Source organism: Oncorhynchus mykiss, chromosome 12 (assembly GCF_013265735.2).
Source record: "Oncorhynchus mykiss isolate Arlee chromosome 12, USDA_OmykA_1.1, whole genome shotgun sequence".
Classification (NCBI taxonomy): Eukaryota; Metazoa; Chordata; class Actinopteri; order Salmoniformes; family Salmonidae; genus Oncorhynchus; species Oncorhynchus mykiss.
This window is the reverse complement of record NC_048576.1, coordinates 81,571,518-81,588,580: the sequence shown is the minus strand read 5'-3', so window position 1 is coordinate 81,588,580 and position 17,063 is coordinate 81,571,518. Positions and strand designations below refer to the sequence as shown.

At 45.8% G+C, this 17,063-nt stretch overlaps 1 protein-coding gene across 3 annotated transcripts in view; it reads left to right on the top strand.

Moving 5' to 3' along the window:
* LOC110538611 (leucine-rich repeat-containing protein 4B) overlaps positions 1-11,565 on the top strand; it is a 38,562-nt gene extending 26,997 nt beyond the window's left edge. For all 3 annotated transcript variants that reach the window (XM_021625536.2, XM_021625537.2, XM_021625539.2), the window contains 2 exons: positions 4,592-5,097; positions 6,746-11,565. In XM_021625536.2, the coding sequence (XP_021481211.1) occupies positions 4,852-5,097; positions 6,746-8,701 (2,202 nt within the window). In that variant the 5' untranslated portion in view covers positions 4,592-4,851 and the 3' untranslated portion in view covers positions 8,702-11,565. The remainder of the gene's footprint in view (positions 1-4,591; positions 5,098-6,745) is intronic.
* The last annotated feature ends 5,498 nt before the right edge of the window (positions 11,566-17,063 follow it).

Below are 17,063 nucleotides of genomic sequence, written 5' to 3'. Positions count from 1 at the left end.
AGTTGTGACTGTCCCAGTACCCTACTGGTTCTGGTCTAGAGCTGTGTGTGACGGTCCCAGTACCCCAGTACCCTACTGGTTCTGGTCTAGAGCTGTGAGTGACTGTCCCAGTACCCTACTGGTTCTGGTCTAGAGCTGTGTGTGACGGTCCCAGTACCCTACTGGTTCTGGTCTAGAGCTGTGACTGTCCCAGTATCCTACTGGTTCTGGTCTAGAGCTGTGAGTGTCCCAGTATTCTACTAATTCTGGTCTAGAGCTGTGACTGTCCCAGTACCCTACTGGTTCTGGTCTAGAGCTGTGATGGCCCGGTATCCTACTGGTTCTGGTCTAGAACTGTGACTGTCCCAGTACCCTACTGGTTCTGGTCTAGAACTGTGACTGTCCTGGTATCCTACTGGTTCTGGTCTAGAGCTGTGACTGTCCCAGTACCCTACTGGTTCTGGTCTAGAGCTGTGACTGTCCCAGTATCCTACTGGTTCTGGTCTAGAGTTGTGACTGTCCCAGTACCCTACTGGTTTTGGTGTAGAGTTGTGACTGTCCCAGTACCCTACTGGTTCTGGTCTAGAGCTGTGAGTGACTGTCCCAGTACCCTACTGGTTCTGGTCTAGAGCTGTGACTGTCCCAGTACCCTACTGGTTCTGGTCTAGAGCTGTGATGGTCCCAGTATCCTACTGGTTCTGGTCTAGAGCTATGAATGACTGTCCCAGTATCCTACTGGTTCTGGTCTAGAGCTGTGAGTGACTGTCCCAGTATCCTACTGGTTCTGGTCTAGAGGGTAACAGCTCTAGAACCAGATACTGTGTACTGGAACCAGTACCCTACTGGTTCTGGTCTAGAGCTGTGATGGTCCCAGTATCCTACTGGTTCTGTCTAGAGCTGTGACTGTCCCAGTACCCTACTGGTTCTGGTCTAGAGTTTTGACACTCCCAGTACCCTGGTTCTGGTCTAGAGCTGTGAGTGACGGTCCCAGTACCCTACTGGTTCTGGTCTAGAACTGTGACTGGTCCCAGTACCCTACTGGTTCTGGTCTAGAGTTTTTGACTGTCCCAGTATCCTACTGGTTCTGGTCTAGAGCTGTGAGTGACGGTCCCAGTACCCCACTGGTTCTGGTCTAGAACTGTGACTGTCCCAGTATCCTACTGGTTCTGGTCTAGAGCTGTGACTGACGGTTCAGGTACACAGTATCTGGTTCTAGAGCTGTTACTGTCCCAGTACCCTACTGGTTCTGGTCTAGAGCTGTGACTGTCCCAGTATCCTACTGGTTCTGGTCTAGAGCTGTGACTGACGGTTCCAGTACACAGTATCTGGTTCTAGAGCTGTGACTGTCCCAGTATCCTACTGGTTCTGGTCTAGAGCTGTGACTGACGGTTCCAGTACACAGTATCTGGTTCTAGAGCTGTGACTGTCCCAGCAGCAGCAGGTCAGGACCGGACCTGTGTCCTGTTCACTTCTATCACACAGAGATGGTGCTGGAGATATGATTTATCACGGTGTCCTTGTTTGTGTTTTAATGTCATTGCACTCTGCGTACAAATTATTGATCAATCTCACCCCTCTTTTGCTCCCTCTTTCTTTCTCCTTCTCTCTTTCCCTACTCATCTCCGTTCAGTGAGAGAAATCTCTTCTGTGCACCCATATCCATCTTTTTAAATGAATTCTTCTGTATTGTCTTTCCCCTCCATCTCTCCATTACTCTCTCTGTTTTATATGCATCTCTGTGTTGTTGTTCCCCTCCCTCCATCTCTGTCTACTTTATATTCATCTCTCTATTGAGTCTTTCCCCTCCCTCCCTCCCTCCCTCCCTCCCGATCTATCGATCTATCGATCTATCGATCTATCGATCTATCAATCTATCGATCTAATCTCCCCCCCCCCTCTCTCTGAGGTTATTCATATTAATGCCTCTCTCTCTCTCTATTTTTCCCTCCTACTTTTTAATCTTTAGTTTTTTCTTACTCCATCTTTTCCTCTCTCTACGACCATTATCTTTTTCATTCCCTCAACTATTTCTCTCTCTCCTCTGCTTCTGCCCCTCTAGCATCCCTCTCACTCCCTCTACTCCATCCATCTATCTTTATCTCCCTCTATCCCCAATATCTTGTTCTTTCTCTACCCCCCCTCTCTCCTCTGCTTCTGCCCCTCTAGCATCCCTCTCACTCCCTCTACTCCATCCATCTATCTTTATCTCCCTCTCTTTCTCCCTCTATCCCCTATCTCTTGCTCTCTCTCTCTCTCTCTCTCTCGTGCTCTCTCTCTCTCGCTCTCTCTTGCCTTCTCTCCCTTTATCCCCAATCTCTTTCTTTCTCTCTCTCTCTCTCTCTCGCTCTCTCTTGCCTTCTTTCCCTCTCTCCCCAATATCTTGTTATTTCTCTACCCTTCTCTCATCTCTCTCTCTGTTTCACTATCTCTCTCTCCCACTTTGCCCAACCTCTTGTTCTTTCTCTCTCTCCCTCTCTCTCTTCTCTCTCTTTCGCTCTTTCACTTCCCCCCCTCCTTCGCTCTCCCATTGCCTCTCTGCAACTGTTCAGTTTTCATCTATTACTGTAGTGTTGATAATTCCCTTCTCTTCCTTCAGCTGTACAGTCATCTATCAGATTAATAATCCCTCTCTCTCCCTTCAACTGTACAGTCATCTATCAGATTAATAATTCCTCTCTCTCCCTTTCTCTCTCTCAATCTCTCCTCTTGTTTTTTTCCCTGAGCCAAGTGTGAATGCCAAGTGTGTGAAATGTATTTGCGTGTCAGAGTCCCATCATTACAGCCATCATCATTAATAATAGTGGACTGTATGCCCTTATTTAAGGTTATCCAGGTTTAAGTGACCTGCAGAGGGAGAGCAATTCTCCTTCGCTGGCTCCAGGAGCCTGGGTAGAGTTAACCATCTATCAGTGTTAAGGAAGACTGCACCCTTCACCACCATTCTGTGGCCCCTAGAGCATGTAATATAGAGCCAGTATGGAAATAGAATTAGTACTGTCAATCCAATACCCGTGCAATGCTAATAGAGAGAGGATTTGGGTTGAAGTCACAACTCAGTGTTTGGACACTGGGATTTAAAGACATGCTCTGGAACTTTGGCGACTACTAAGTATTTTTTAAATCTCCCGCTTTGGGCTTGATGTGTCAATGTGCAGTTCATATATGCATAATATATGAGCAGAATTACTGTCTTACCTCAATTAGCGACGAAATCCCTAGTTTGAAGGCTGTACTGCGCCATTTCCCTACATTTTCCCCCTTTTGGGCCAGCCCCCTAGCAATTCGAGTTCTAACCAATGAGCTTCAGCCCCTCGCCATTTGAGTGACAGCTAGCAAGAGGCACACACACAGAGAGAGAGAGATCGCAATGACATGGTGCACATATCTACTCAAACAGTATGTGACGTAGTACGCAATTTTCGGGGACCACTTTTGGATCGTGAGCTTTACTTTCAGAACTACTGGCTAAAAAGTATACAAAAGTACCAGAGAATCTCTTTAAACAATATTATTGGTATTGTACTGTCGTCCTGAGAACTGTTGTCTTGAACGCGTGAGTGCATATACTGTAGAACCAATTCATGAATAACATAGTCATGAGTGTTAGGATTACAATATTACTTTTCATTCCAAGGGCGGACAGTAACCTGAAATGCATGATCCAGAGTTGCAATATTGTAAAGATGTCTATTGTATGATGACACTGCTGTTCACTACAGTGATTTGCTGTAAAACTTGACCTTCACTAATGAGCAATGACACGCACCTTTTAAGGCTTCTCAAGTTATGCACAGGATCCACAGTCCTTTCAGAATAACTTCTGAATATAGAATATATTATAGACTTTTCCATCAGTTCTGCTCAGTGTAAATGTTTCTAAACAATTGGAGGAGCATAATATACTGTACTATTTCTAATGTATGTGTTCTCTCTCTCTCTCTCTGTCTCTCTCTGTCTCTCTCTCTCTCTCTCTCTCTCTCTGTCTCTCTCTGTCTCTCTCTCTCTCTCTCTCTCTCTCTGTCTCTCTCTCTCTCTGTCTCTCTCTCTCTCTCTCTCTCTCTCTCTGTCTCTCTCTCTCTCTGTCTCTCTCTCTGTCTCTCTCTCTGTCTCTCTCTCTGTCTCTCTCTCTCTCTCTCTCTCTCTCTCTCTCTCTCTCTCTCTCTGTCTCTGTCTCTGTCTCTGTCTCTGTCTCTGTCTCTGTCTCTGTCTCTGTCTCTGTCTCTGTCTCTGTCTCTGTCTCTGTCTCTGTCTCTGTCTCTGTCTCTGTCTCTGTCTCTGTCTCTGTCTCTGTCTCTGTCTCTCTCTCTCTCTCTCTCTCTCTCTCTCTCTCTCTCTCTCTCTCTCTCTCTCTGTCTCTGTCTCTGTCTCTGTCTCTGTCTCTGTCTCTGTCTCTCTGTCTCTGTCTCTCTCTCTCTGTCTCTCTCTCTCTGTCTCTCTCTCTCTGTCTCTCTCTCTCTGTCTCTCTCTCTCTCTCTCTCTCTCTCTCTCTCTCTCTCTCTCTCTCTCTCTCTCTCTGTCTCTCTCTCTGTCTCTCTCTCTCTCTCTCTCTCTCTCTCTCTCTCTCTCTCTCTCTCTCTCTCTCTCTCTCTCTGTCTCTCTCTCTCTCACACAGTAACTTGTGGATTCTTCTCAAAGGCCCCACTCAAATCCCTAGACGACAGAAAAAAGGAGTAACATCTGTTTATGCACATATTTCTGTTAAACCCCCCTGGAAAAAACAGAGATAGACAGAAGATAAAACACCTTTAAAAATGAAACATTAAAAGGAACAAATTGCCACTGGAGAAACTAAGCAAAGTCAACCTGGTTGAGGAATCCATCATCTTGGGATCAACATCTTCGGAGAAAGGGCAGGGTCATGTCCCAGTTGCCATGCGCATCACCACGGTGACCTGCCTTCCCTGCCCCTCTCCCCTCCTCCTCCTATTGGTCCAGCTGCTACTGCGGCTCCTCCTCTCTGGGCCAGAATTTGTAGAGGCCGCCTCCCCCTGCCCCACCCATTGCAGCTGCTCCAATCAGGCCAGTCGAGTCATCTGTACAAGACAGAGTCTGGATGGGGTGCCTGAGAGCATATCAGTCAACACACGATACCTCAACCTGCAGGAGAATTCAATAGAGGTAAATATGGACTGTGCTGAGCATTATCCACTATGTTAATTTATTTTGTTTGACTGTGTGTGTCTGTGTGTTTGTGTGCGTGCATGCCCATGCATGAGTGTGTGCGTGTGCGTGTACTGTATGTTGGTAAGCATTATGTAAATGCCTGTTTTTATATACTTGTTTCAATGTAATTACCTGTCATTCACTCATAATTACCATGGAATAATGCCTATGTTCTACAAGTGTTCCCCAACCGTTTTGCAATTGAAATGGAGGTCATGTTAATATGTAAATCAAACAGTAACACAGCAAACAGCAAAGAAACGAACACATGTGTTAGCAGATTGTATGTCAGAACCCCAAGGTAGTTGTTGTGGTTTTACAGCTGCACTGGGACTCTCCATTTAACCCCAGCTTCCCAATGTGAAAGTCCTCAGCATGTCAGCCGTGTAGTAGAAGACATATTCCCGCTGTTTTCAGTTTATGTATTTAGGAACTTTGCGCTCAGAAATGTGCTGCACTCCAGAAATGTCCAGACAACTTCACAGACAGGAGGTTACTGAATACGCTAAGTCCATTTGTGAATTTGGATACAAAGTGTTTTAGGCCAATGCTCATTTAGTTTTTGCAAAGTTTGTGGCAAATCAGTAAAGTGACTGCAGAGAGAGGAAGTGGACAAACAGCCATTCTATCTCACTCAGAAAGGCAGATGATTGAACTGTATATGATGGCTACAGAAGGAAAAGGGAACATCAACCCTCATGGTTTGGTCTTATGAGTTAAAGAGATGCAGCTTGTTAAAATATGAAATAAAGAAATAATAACACTATTCATTACACTTCCCTCTCAGCCAACGGATTCTGATTGGATTTGTTGTATCCCGAAGCCCCACTTGAAATGATTAAAAATCTAAAAATATTGTAACACCTGGAGGCATCCTAGATTCTCTGGTTTATTTTTTCTCTTCTCTCCCCCAAGTACCCTGAGAGTAAAGCTTTGACAGCTCCCACTCCCCTCTTAAACACCCCCACCCTCCCTATCACCCTCCCCCTCCTGCTCCACATAAGGAGGATGCAGTGGCCTGGCTCCAGGAGCTTCTCACTGCCTCCCTCACTGAGAGCATTGCCCACACATATATCACACAGCCATAGATGACTTGCCTAGTTAAATAAAGGTTAAATAAAAAAATTAAAATAGATTTAAAGGGATTTTAGTCCTGCTCACTAGCTGTGTGTCTGATGCCTGGCCAAATGAGCTCCGTTTGGACAGCCCAGATCCAGGGGCCCACCCAGTCCAAGTGCACCAGCAAACATCTTCTCTCTGAGAAAAACAACCATGTCTGTTGTCTGTTCATTTACCAAAACGGATACACCACAATTAATCATTTCAGCCTCTGTGTTCATCATTTTTTTGAAGTGTTGTGAATTTTAATTTGGCTCATATCAGTGATTTGAAGTTTTTGTTTTCTCTCGCTGTAAGATTTGAGTTGATGTTCATGTTTATAAAACATTATGGTAATTTTCCGATAGTGTCCCTGCATTCACACCTGTGCTATTGCTTTCACACTCTACCCAGCTGTCACAGCCACTGGAGCTGCACCCTGTTTACACAGTCTAGTCACTCTTCATGTTGTGAGATATTAACATTCTCCCTCTCTCCCCACCAGGTTATCAAGTCAGACACCTTCAAGCACTTGAGGCACCTTGAGATCCTGCAGCTGTCTAAGAACAAAATCAGTCAGATTGAGGTGGGAGCATTCAATGGCCTGCCCAACCTCAATACGCTGGAGCTGTTCGACAACCGCCTCACCCTGGTCCCCTCACAGGCCTTCGAGTACCTCAGCAAGCTGCGGGAGCTGTGGTTACGGAACAACCCCATCGAGACGCTGCCGGGCTACGCCTTCCACCGCGTGCCCTCGCTGCGCCGGCTGGACCTGGGAGAGCTCAAGAAGCTGGACTACATCTCAGACGCCGCCTTCGTGGGCCTGGTCAACCTGCGCTACCTGAACCTGGGCATGTGTGGTCTGAAGGACATCCCCAACCTGACGGCCCTGGTGCGTCTGGAGGAGCTGGAGCTGTCTGGGAACCGTCTGGAGATCATCCGGCCTGGCTCCTTCCAGGGCCTGGTGTCGCTCCGTAAGCTGTGGCTCATGCACTCGCAAGTGAAGGTCATCGAGCGCAACGCCTTCGACGACCTGAAGAACCTGGAGGAGCTCAACCTTTCCCATAACTCCCTGCACTCGCTGCCCCATGACCTCTTCACCCCACTGCACCAGCTGGAGCGGGTGCACCTCAACCACAACCCCTGGGTATGCAACTGTGACGTGCTGTGGCTCAGCTGGTGGCTGAAGGAGACGGTGCCCAGTAACACTACGTGTTGCGCCCGCTGCCACGCTCCCCCCGGCCTGAAGGGCAGGTACATCGGGGAGCTGGACCAGAGCCACTTCACCTGCTACGCTCCCGTCATCGTGGAGCCGCCCACCGACCTCAACGTTACCGAGGGCATGGCTGCAGAGCTGAAGTGTCGCACGGGCACCACCATGACCTCGGTCAACTGGCTCACGCCCAACGGCACCCTGATGACCCACGGCTCCTACCGTGTCCGGATCTCCGTGCTGCACGATGGTACGCTCAACTTTACCAACGTCACGCTGAGGGATACGGGTCAGTACACCTGCATGGTGACCAATTCAGCTGGCAACACCACGGCAACCGCCGTGCTTAATGTCACTGCCGCCGACGTTGGCGTCAGCTACTTCACTACTGTCACCGTGGAGACGGTGGAGCCCAACGAGGGCCCGACAGTCTACGCGGGCGTCATGAACAGCCATAACGAGTCATACGTCATTACCCCGTCTGGCCACCAGTGGAGGGGGGGGCTCCCTACCACCGCCTCCTCCCTGTCAGCCTGGTCCTTGTCCTCATCCCGGGCCACCCGGCCCACCTTTACTGTGCCCATCACTGCCGAGACGGGCTATTCTGGCCTAGATGACGTGATGAAGACCACCAAGATCATCATTGGCTGCTTTGTGGCCATTACCTTCATGGCAGCCGTGATGCTGGTGGTCTTCTACAAGCTGAGGAAGCAGCACCAGCTGCACAAGCACCACGGCCCCGCCCGCGCCATCGAGATCATCAACGTGGAGGACGAGATTGGCGCCGGTGCCGGTGGACGCGGGAGCGGCATCTCAGGGGGCGGCACCGTCTCTCGGGATGGAGGCGGAGGGGGAGGAGTAGGAGGAGGGCAGAGCCTGAGGATGCATCACCCGGAGATGGTCAACCTGCCCAACCTGGCCAGACAGGAGCACCTCAACCACTACTTCAAGGCCCATCACTTCAACAACAACATGATGGGCCTGGGCATGGGCCTCAACAACAACAACAACCCCTCCCTCTCACCCTGTTCCCAGAACCAGAGCACCCCCAACTCCTGCGCACAGGGGCCCACCTCCACCAGTGGTGGCACCCCCACGGGTGGCTTGCTGCCCTCCCCTGTGCCCCTGCCCCAGCTGGGCATCCACAGCTCTCTGAAGGGGCTCATGGGGAAAGGCCAGAACCCTCAGATCGAGCCTCTGCTCTTCAAGAGTGGCTCCAAGGAGAATGTGCAAGAGACTCAGATCTGAGAGAAAGAGGGAGAGAGAGAGAGATGGAAAAAGAGAGAGATGAAGAGACAGAAAACAGGGAGATGGAAGGAGTGGAGTCTGATTGTACTCGCCCCATGGCCATATTTCGATAGAAAGTGTAGGCAGGCAGAATATGAAATATTACATAGACATTGCTTTGTATGGTTAGTGCATAGAGAGAGAGCGAGAGGAGAGATTGTTCTCACACCTCTACTGTGTCTGCTCAACACCCGTCCAAGCATTAACATCTTCTGAGACACTCCAAGACACACACAGACACACACAGCCCGACACAAGGACAGGAACATTCTATCAGCTAACACATACACAGTGCATTATGAGATTGACAACTATGTGCCAAACTTGCGCATATCTGTGCCAAAGTAAAAGCCCTCGCAATCTATATATCCATCCGCAGCATTCCCAGACTGAATCAGGTGACCAGGTTCAATACTCAGACACAATAAGTATCACCACGGTTATAACTAAATACAGATGACCTCGTATATTACCAGATACAATCCAAGTCACCGTGTATATATAGAGATAAGATCTGAGTCACTATGTTGAAGTAGGCGGATAAGTGTTTGGGACTGTGTAAGAGCAGTACAGGGCTGCCCAGACGCACTCTGTGGAACAGGACAGAAAGTAAACCATTGAGCAGAACACAGTTTAGTGTCGGACAACAAGCAATGTGTAGGAAGAGGAAACAACATCAACAACAGTTGTGTTTTACTTAGTGGGCTCAATCTCACTTTCTCCCCTCTTTCACACCTGACTGGCTACTCTCTTTAAAGGAGAGGAAGGTATATGGAGTGAATCGTCGTAAAAAAAAATGTAATAGCAAAAAGGACTACGAAAGATACAAATAAACTGTGAAAGTACATATTATATATAAATATATTTTCATTCGAAGAAATAAATTATGAAGAATCTTTACCAAGTTTCTGACTAAATAGCCACAGCTTCTGAAGAATATATGAACTGCTGTCATAGCGGTCATCACCATGAAAACTTTGTTTGGCTAGAAACAAGATGGCCGACATTCTGTGCTGGAAAGGGACATATTGTAGTGGAGGCTGTGGATGAGCAAGAGCTAAAATTGGAAACTGGCACAGTATTTGATTGAATTTATTTTGGCTTCATTTTTTGTAGCATCACAAAGCATTCCCTCTCATGCCACATTTACATAAACAGGGTCATTGGAGAAGGGGGATCTTTACTCTCCATTTAATGAGAACATATGAAATATGATTACAAAACTTTACCCTTTGATACAAACAATATGGATATTGTAATGATGATAATGATGATAATTATAATAATTCAGTAAATGCTTATCAACCGTATACTGTAGATAGCTCTTAAAAGCAGATATAGGTTTGAAATTTTCTCTGATTCAAGTGGTGATATCAAAAATTGCAATGTGATCGGTTTCAACTTCATGCATTCAGTATATCTGTATGCAATATATCATGATATTGAGAACAAATGATTATTATAATTATCATCATTATTACTATTATTATTACTATTGATTTATTATTGTTATTATTATCATACACTGAGTGTACAAAACATTAGGAACACCTTCCTAATATTGTGTTGAAGCCCATCTTGCCCTCAGAACAGCCTCAATTGGTCGGGGAATGGACTGCAAGGTGTTAAAAGCGTTCCACAGGGATGCTGGCCCATGTTGACTCCAATGCATCCCACAGTTGTCAAGTTGGCTGGATGTCCTTTGGTCCACCACCCATTCTTGATACACACAGGAAACTGTTGAGCTTGAAAAACCCGGCAGTGTTGCAGCTATTGACACACTCAAACCGGTGCGCCTAGAACCTACTACCATACCCCGTTAAAATTCACCCTCTGAATGGCACACATACACAATCCATGTCTCAATTGTCTCGAGGCTTAAAAATCTGTCTTTAACCTGTCTCCTCCTCTTCATCTATACTGATTGAAGTGGATTTAACAGGTGACATCAATAAGGGATCATAGTCTTCACATGGTCAGTCTATGTCATGGAAAGAGCAGGTGTTCCTAATGTTTTGTATAGTCAGTGTATAGGTGGCAGAGCAGTCTAGTACATCCTTATGAAAGTTATGTTTATAATTGATTCAGTGGGGAATGATTTGATTACACATGGAACGATGACGATCCTTTCAACCACCATATTGACTCCCAACAACAGGGGATGGACTGTGTTCCACCAAACACCAACCTGCAGAAACAGGAAATACATGGTCCTCAAAATGGCTGCTCCCACATGGCATCCTCACAGCCCATGCCTCCTCAGAAACTCCTCTGTTTTGTACAACAAAACCAGTCTCAGCCGATCAGGACCCCTCATTTTATTCTGTTGTGTAAAAGACAGGACATGAACCTTTGACGAAGACTGCCCGTTTGCAGAGGATTATATCAGAACTCAGTGTTCTCATGTGTGAATGGAATTCATGGCAGCAGGGAACTAAAGGAGGACAGCATTTTGAAGCGTTTGAAAGGTAAGAGAAACCTATTCAATGAAAGAGACAGAGAGAAAGCCTAGATGAATCATATGGTGATGGGTGATTTTTTTTTTTTTAAGGAAAAGGACAAATAAATGAAAAATATAGAAACGTATAGATCTCTTTAAAAAAAAAGCTATTATAAGTGTTTTTTCATTTTGTTTTTTTATCTAGTTTGATTATTTCCTTTTTATCTTTTTTTAAAATCAAGTGTTATCTCAATTGAAATATTGTTATTGTTATTATAATTTGCTAATTACACTGGTTATAATTCTGAAAGATGTTCTGTCAGCAGAAGTTACATTGAAAAATTAAAATACCTGGCACACAAAATGGCGGTTGAACTCTGTGAAACTTGGTGGCATTAGTTTTTTGTGTTTTTTTCCATTTAATTGAAATATCCCTGTTTGTGTGTATCCCTTTGGCTAATACAGCTGTGCTTGAAATGAGACACACAGAATGTGAAATGGCCGGCGAGGGGTCTTTTCCTACACAAGGAGGACAGGATAGATCCTGCTTTGATTTACAAGCTTGCTCTCTCTCACTCTGTGATTTTCAGAATGTCATAGCTATCAGTGCTCCGAGTGTGATTTCGCTAAGTCAACACCCTGTTTCCATGACTACCTACCCTCAGAATAATGCGCCAAACAGCGTCACAGCTTGCACCTCATATGGTGCCTGATGCCCCCTGTCAATCATGTTCCTTTAAGACAACATATCCCTCTACAAGCCGGCCAGTGTTCTTCCAACAGTAGCAAATCACCTTTCACACTGTGCCCATATCCTAACACAATGTCCCTACAGGTTCCTGCCACCAGGTTTCCCTGGCAACTGTTGCAGCTGCGACAGTCCTCATCATAGCATCTTGATTTGGGTTTCTGATGCAAATAGGAGGGAACAGACAGTATAGAAGGCTATTAACATATCCATGGTCCTCACAATAGATATTTATATTTTTTCACGGCGCTTACGCAAGTGATTTACACATTCATGTTGCTCATGGAAATAATGAACATATTCCATTGGTTTATTCCAGTGACTTGCCTGCTGTATCTATATCATCTACACACACTTTTGATTTACTTATGCAGTGATTTACATCATCTATATCACTTCTACATGTCAGTTGCATATTCCTACACCAGTGTTGAACGTATTCATGCACCTTGCACTTGTGATTAACACTCAAATCCCATGCACCAGTTATTAACATATTTATTTTCCCAACACCAGGGATCTTTAATCCCCTCACTAGTTATTTACATATTTGTGTGTGTGTGTGTGCGTGTGTGTGTTCAGTGGTTCTGACAACAACTATTCCCCCAGTACTCTGGATGTGACTCCCTGCCTGTCTTGTCACCTCAGAAAGCATTATGAAGCTCTTATGAGCTGTCACAGAGAAGAGCCAAGCTAGAAAGGCTTAGTGGCAGAACAAGTTAGGCCAGTGCCCCACAGTCCCAGTAACATCACTGCAGTGACTGAGTCACACAGCACTGAACACACACTTAACACTAATGGAAACGCTGTGTTTACTGTGCAGGAAGAGACCCGCTCGCTCAACCATTCAGGGAATAAGTCAAGTATGTATGTGTGTGTGCGCGTTCAGTTACGGTACCTACAGTAGTATTTTCGATTACTATGGCAACTTGATATTGTTTCCATTATTTAGAATGCAGCTATATCAGTGTGTGTGTGTGCATGCGCCTGCTAGGTGAGTGTATGTAATGTGTGGGTTGTATAAGGAGGATGCAGAGTGAGAGAGAGAGGGAGGGAGGGGGCCAGTCAGACCTCCATTTTAAATCCCCAGTTTAAAGCAGTTCTCTGTCTGTTTCCCTCTGCTCCAGGCTGGTTTATGATCCTCTCACTGACACTTTAAGTAAAAACGGGATTTCTAGTTAAGCAGGGTTTTTCCCCCCTCTCTCCTCTGCCTATTGGGATGAGCCCAAGAGATCAAAGGTCTGCTCTATCACGGCCAGTCTCTTTAGCATTCCACTGGCCGCTGCCTCTCTCAACTCGTAGTCAATCTGAGGTTACGAGCTTGTGGTCAAGTCGTGTGTCACACCGCCCTAGTTATCCTCACTGTTAAACCAGCCAATCAAGGCTATAGTGTTTCCTAATTGGACAGGGGCCAATGGCCTCGGTTATCTTGACATGTTTGGCTGTTCTAGCTCAGGTCCTGGTCTAATGAGACAATATTAATCAGGCTTTTGATATATTTAGGATGTGATCTTAATTATCTTAATTGGTAGAACCTGCTGTGTTCTGATCAGAGCAGCTTTTTTATGTCACCTTTATTTAACCAGGTAGGCCAGTTGAGAACAAGTTCTCATTTACAACTGCGACCTGGCCAAGATAAAGCAAAGCAGTGCGACACAAAGAGCTAAAGAGTTGGGAGGGGATCTTTGTGTGTTTCGATTGTCATGTTTCAGGGGCCTTATTTGAGCTTGAGGTGAGTGTAGCCGATGTGAAATGGCTAGCTAGTTAGCGGTGGTGCGCGCTAGTGGCGTTTCAATCGGTGACACCACTTACTGTTACATGAGCATAGCCTTGTTTAGGTGAGACAACACCTTTAGGCAACCAGCCAGGTCCACCATTGGAGCTGGTCCCATATGTGGGTGGTGAACAGATGTAAGCCATAGAATTAGTAAGTTGTTGTTATCTTCCCTCGTAGAGTTTAATTTAATTCTGTCACCCAACCATTTAAAAATAGTTGTGAAACGACAGTGGAGCTGCTACATTATTGATACTCATAGTGTCAATGATGCATACACTCCAGCGCCAAATGCAAATGCTCCTCCCAGTTGTCAAGGCCAGAAGTGTCAAACCACTGTAATTTATAAGCATTATTATTGCTATCATATTTTTTAATGGCCATCAGATGGCCTATGAATACAGACCCAGAGAAACCTTGCAGCTTCTATTGTCACACATCATGATGATGATGATGAGGATGATGGCGACTGAGACGGGGGATCTGTGTGTCTGTAGTCTCTAGTCTCCTAGTTTAACTTTACGTCATTGTCAGACTAGTAGTCAGTGGGTAATTTTATTACTATGACGCAGTCGGTCTTTAGATGGGTTTCAAGCACGTCTACATCTACGAGGCTGGTCTTTAGATGGGTTTCAAGCACGTCTACATCTACGAGGCTGGTGTTTAGATGGGTTTTAAGCACGTCTACATCTACGAGGCTAGTGTTTAGATGGGTTTCAAGCACGTCTACATCTACGAGGCTGGTCTTTAGATGGGTTTCAAGCACGTCTACATCTACGAGGCTAGTGTTTAGATGGGTTTCAAGCACGTCTACATCTACGAGGCTAGTGTTTAGATGGTTTTCAAGCACGTCTACATCTACGAGGCTAGTGTTTAGATGGGTTTCAAGCACGTCTACATCTACGAGGCTGGTCTTTAGATGGGTTTCAAGCACGTCTACATCTACGAGGCTGGTCTTTAGATGGGTTTCAAGCACGTCTACATCTACGAGGCTGGTGTTTAGATGGGTTTCAAGCACGTCTACATCTACGAGGCTAGTCTTTAGATGGGTTTCAAGCACGTCTACATCTACGAGGCTGGTGTTTAGATGGGTTTTAAGCACGTCTACATCTACGAGGCTAGTGTTTAGATGGGTTTCAAGCACGTCTACATCTACGAGGCTGGTCTTTAGATGGGTTTCAAGCACGTCTACATCTACGAGGCTGGTCTTTAGATGGGTTTCAAGCACGTCTACATCTACGAGGCTAGTGTTTAGATGGGTTTCAAGCACGTCTACATCTACGAGGCTGGTCTTTAGATGGGTTTCAAGCACGTCTACATCTACGAGGCTGGTCTTTAGATGGGTTTCAAGCACGTCTACATCTACGAGGCTGGTGTTTAGATGGGTTTCAAGCACGTCTACATCTACGAGGCTGGTCTTTAGATGGGTTTCAAGCACGTCTACATCTACGAGGCTGGTCTTTAGATGGGTTTCAAGCACGTCTACATCTACGAGGCTAGTGTTTAGATGGGTTTCAAGCACGTCTACATCTACGAGGCTGGTCTTTAGATGGGTTTCAAGCACGTCTACATCTACGAGGCTGGTGTTTAGATGCTCTCTTAGTTATTCTGCTTGTGCGTGTGGTGCTGGCTCAGAGTATTTCCTGTCCATATTCTCCCTGTGAGGTTTTGTGGAGGTTGAGATCAGATGCTCATGGACGTCAGTCTGCGCCATCCGTGTGATTTGTACAAGAGCCTGCAGCCACTTATCAAACAGGCCTCCCTGTTGCCTATGCACATACGTAGGAGCACACATACGTACGTGTGCACACATACACACGCACAAGCACATATAGGCATGAGCGCACACACATTTGCGGATTGACTGACTGACTGACATTGACTGACTAATTGATTGTGAATGATTGATTGAAAGGGGCTTTCTTAATGATGTGTGTCTTTGTGCGGTGGGCTGAACACAAACCTCTCGCCAGCGCCCAGCAGGGCTGCGGTTCAGAGGCCGGGGCTTTGTGTTCTGTGAAGGTGTCCTTAATTTGAGAACAGAGAGACATTAACATATGGCTTATTTCATTGTTTCCTTGGCAACCATGTCCTCTGTCACAAGATGTCCGTTTTGGTTGACTTGGGCGGCTGACATGAGTGTTAGCGTGCTGTGATGCCGGGGAGATTAGCGGTGTCTCATCGTGGATGACTTCATCTTCTGTCGATGACTGTCCTGTGCTAGAGGTCAGGCAACCTCAGGTGGAGAGGTTCATAAGAGGGGAAGTTTTATTTTTACCAACCAAATCTACTATTATGGGGCGGCAGGTAGCCTAGTGGTTAGAGCTTTGGGCTAGTAACCAAAAGGTTGCAAGTTCAAATCCCGAGCTGACAAGGTACAAATCTGTCGTTCTGCCCCTGAACAGGCAGTTAACCACTGTTCCTAGGCCGTCATTGAAAATAAGAATTTGTTCTTAACTGACTTGCCTAGTTAAATAAAGGTAAAATAAAAAAAAAATTAAAAATAATTTAGATTTCACTTGTTTTTGAGAAACTTACCCCAACCAGTGATTTACTTCCTCATCCCCGTAAGGGGGCTCTGAAAAAACATGAACAAATTCTCCAAAAACACCCATATACGTTCTTTTAGGAATGGCAAAGCTCTCAGTATATAACATCTAAAGACCTGCATCACTATTTTGAGAGCTTATCCGTTTCCGCAAACTAGACCCTTCTATAACATGCCATTTACATCAAAAATAGAGATTTGGTTGCAAAAAAGCTCAATTCTCCTTTAACAGGGAGCAGCCATCACTGTTACTCCAACACTCTAAAGGGACGTGCTGAAAAGCCTCTAATTGTGGGATCCAGCATAATGGATCTGGTCATCAGGCTAGGTCTTCCTGAGCCCACCGTAGCTGTGGTATTCAGCTGGGACACTGTTCTTCATGTCTTTGAACACCCTGTTCTGAGAAGGAACATTATGGAACACTTCATTCTATAGTTTCTAGAACATTAAGATCCTTGTTTTTGGAAGTTCTAGATGAGAGAAATTGACTCCTCTAATCCAAAGTGTTCCAGACTTGATAATTGGAACCGTTTATGACAGATGTTGTAGAACACTCTGACGTCCCCTGCATTGCTCGTGAACCTTCCATGTTTATCAGGGATGTTGTGGAGTTGTTGGAATCATATCGGAATGTCCTGAACCATCGGCAACTATTAAAGGATGTGCTGAGCCAGCAGCTGTGCTCCTCTCCTCTCAGAGGACAAGCTCCCAGTCAAGTCTCCCAACAGCAACACACATTCACCCCCCTCTGCTACTCTGCTCTCCTCTCCTCCACAGCAACACAGCACACAGATTTACAGTTTATGGGCGCCT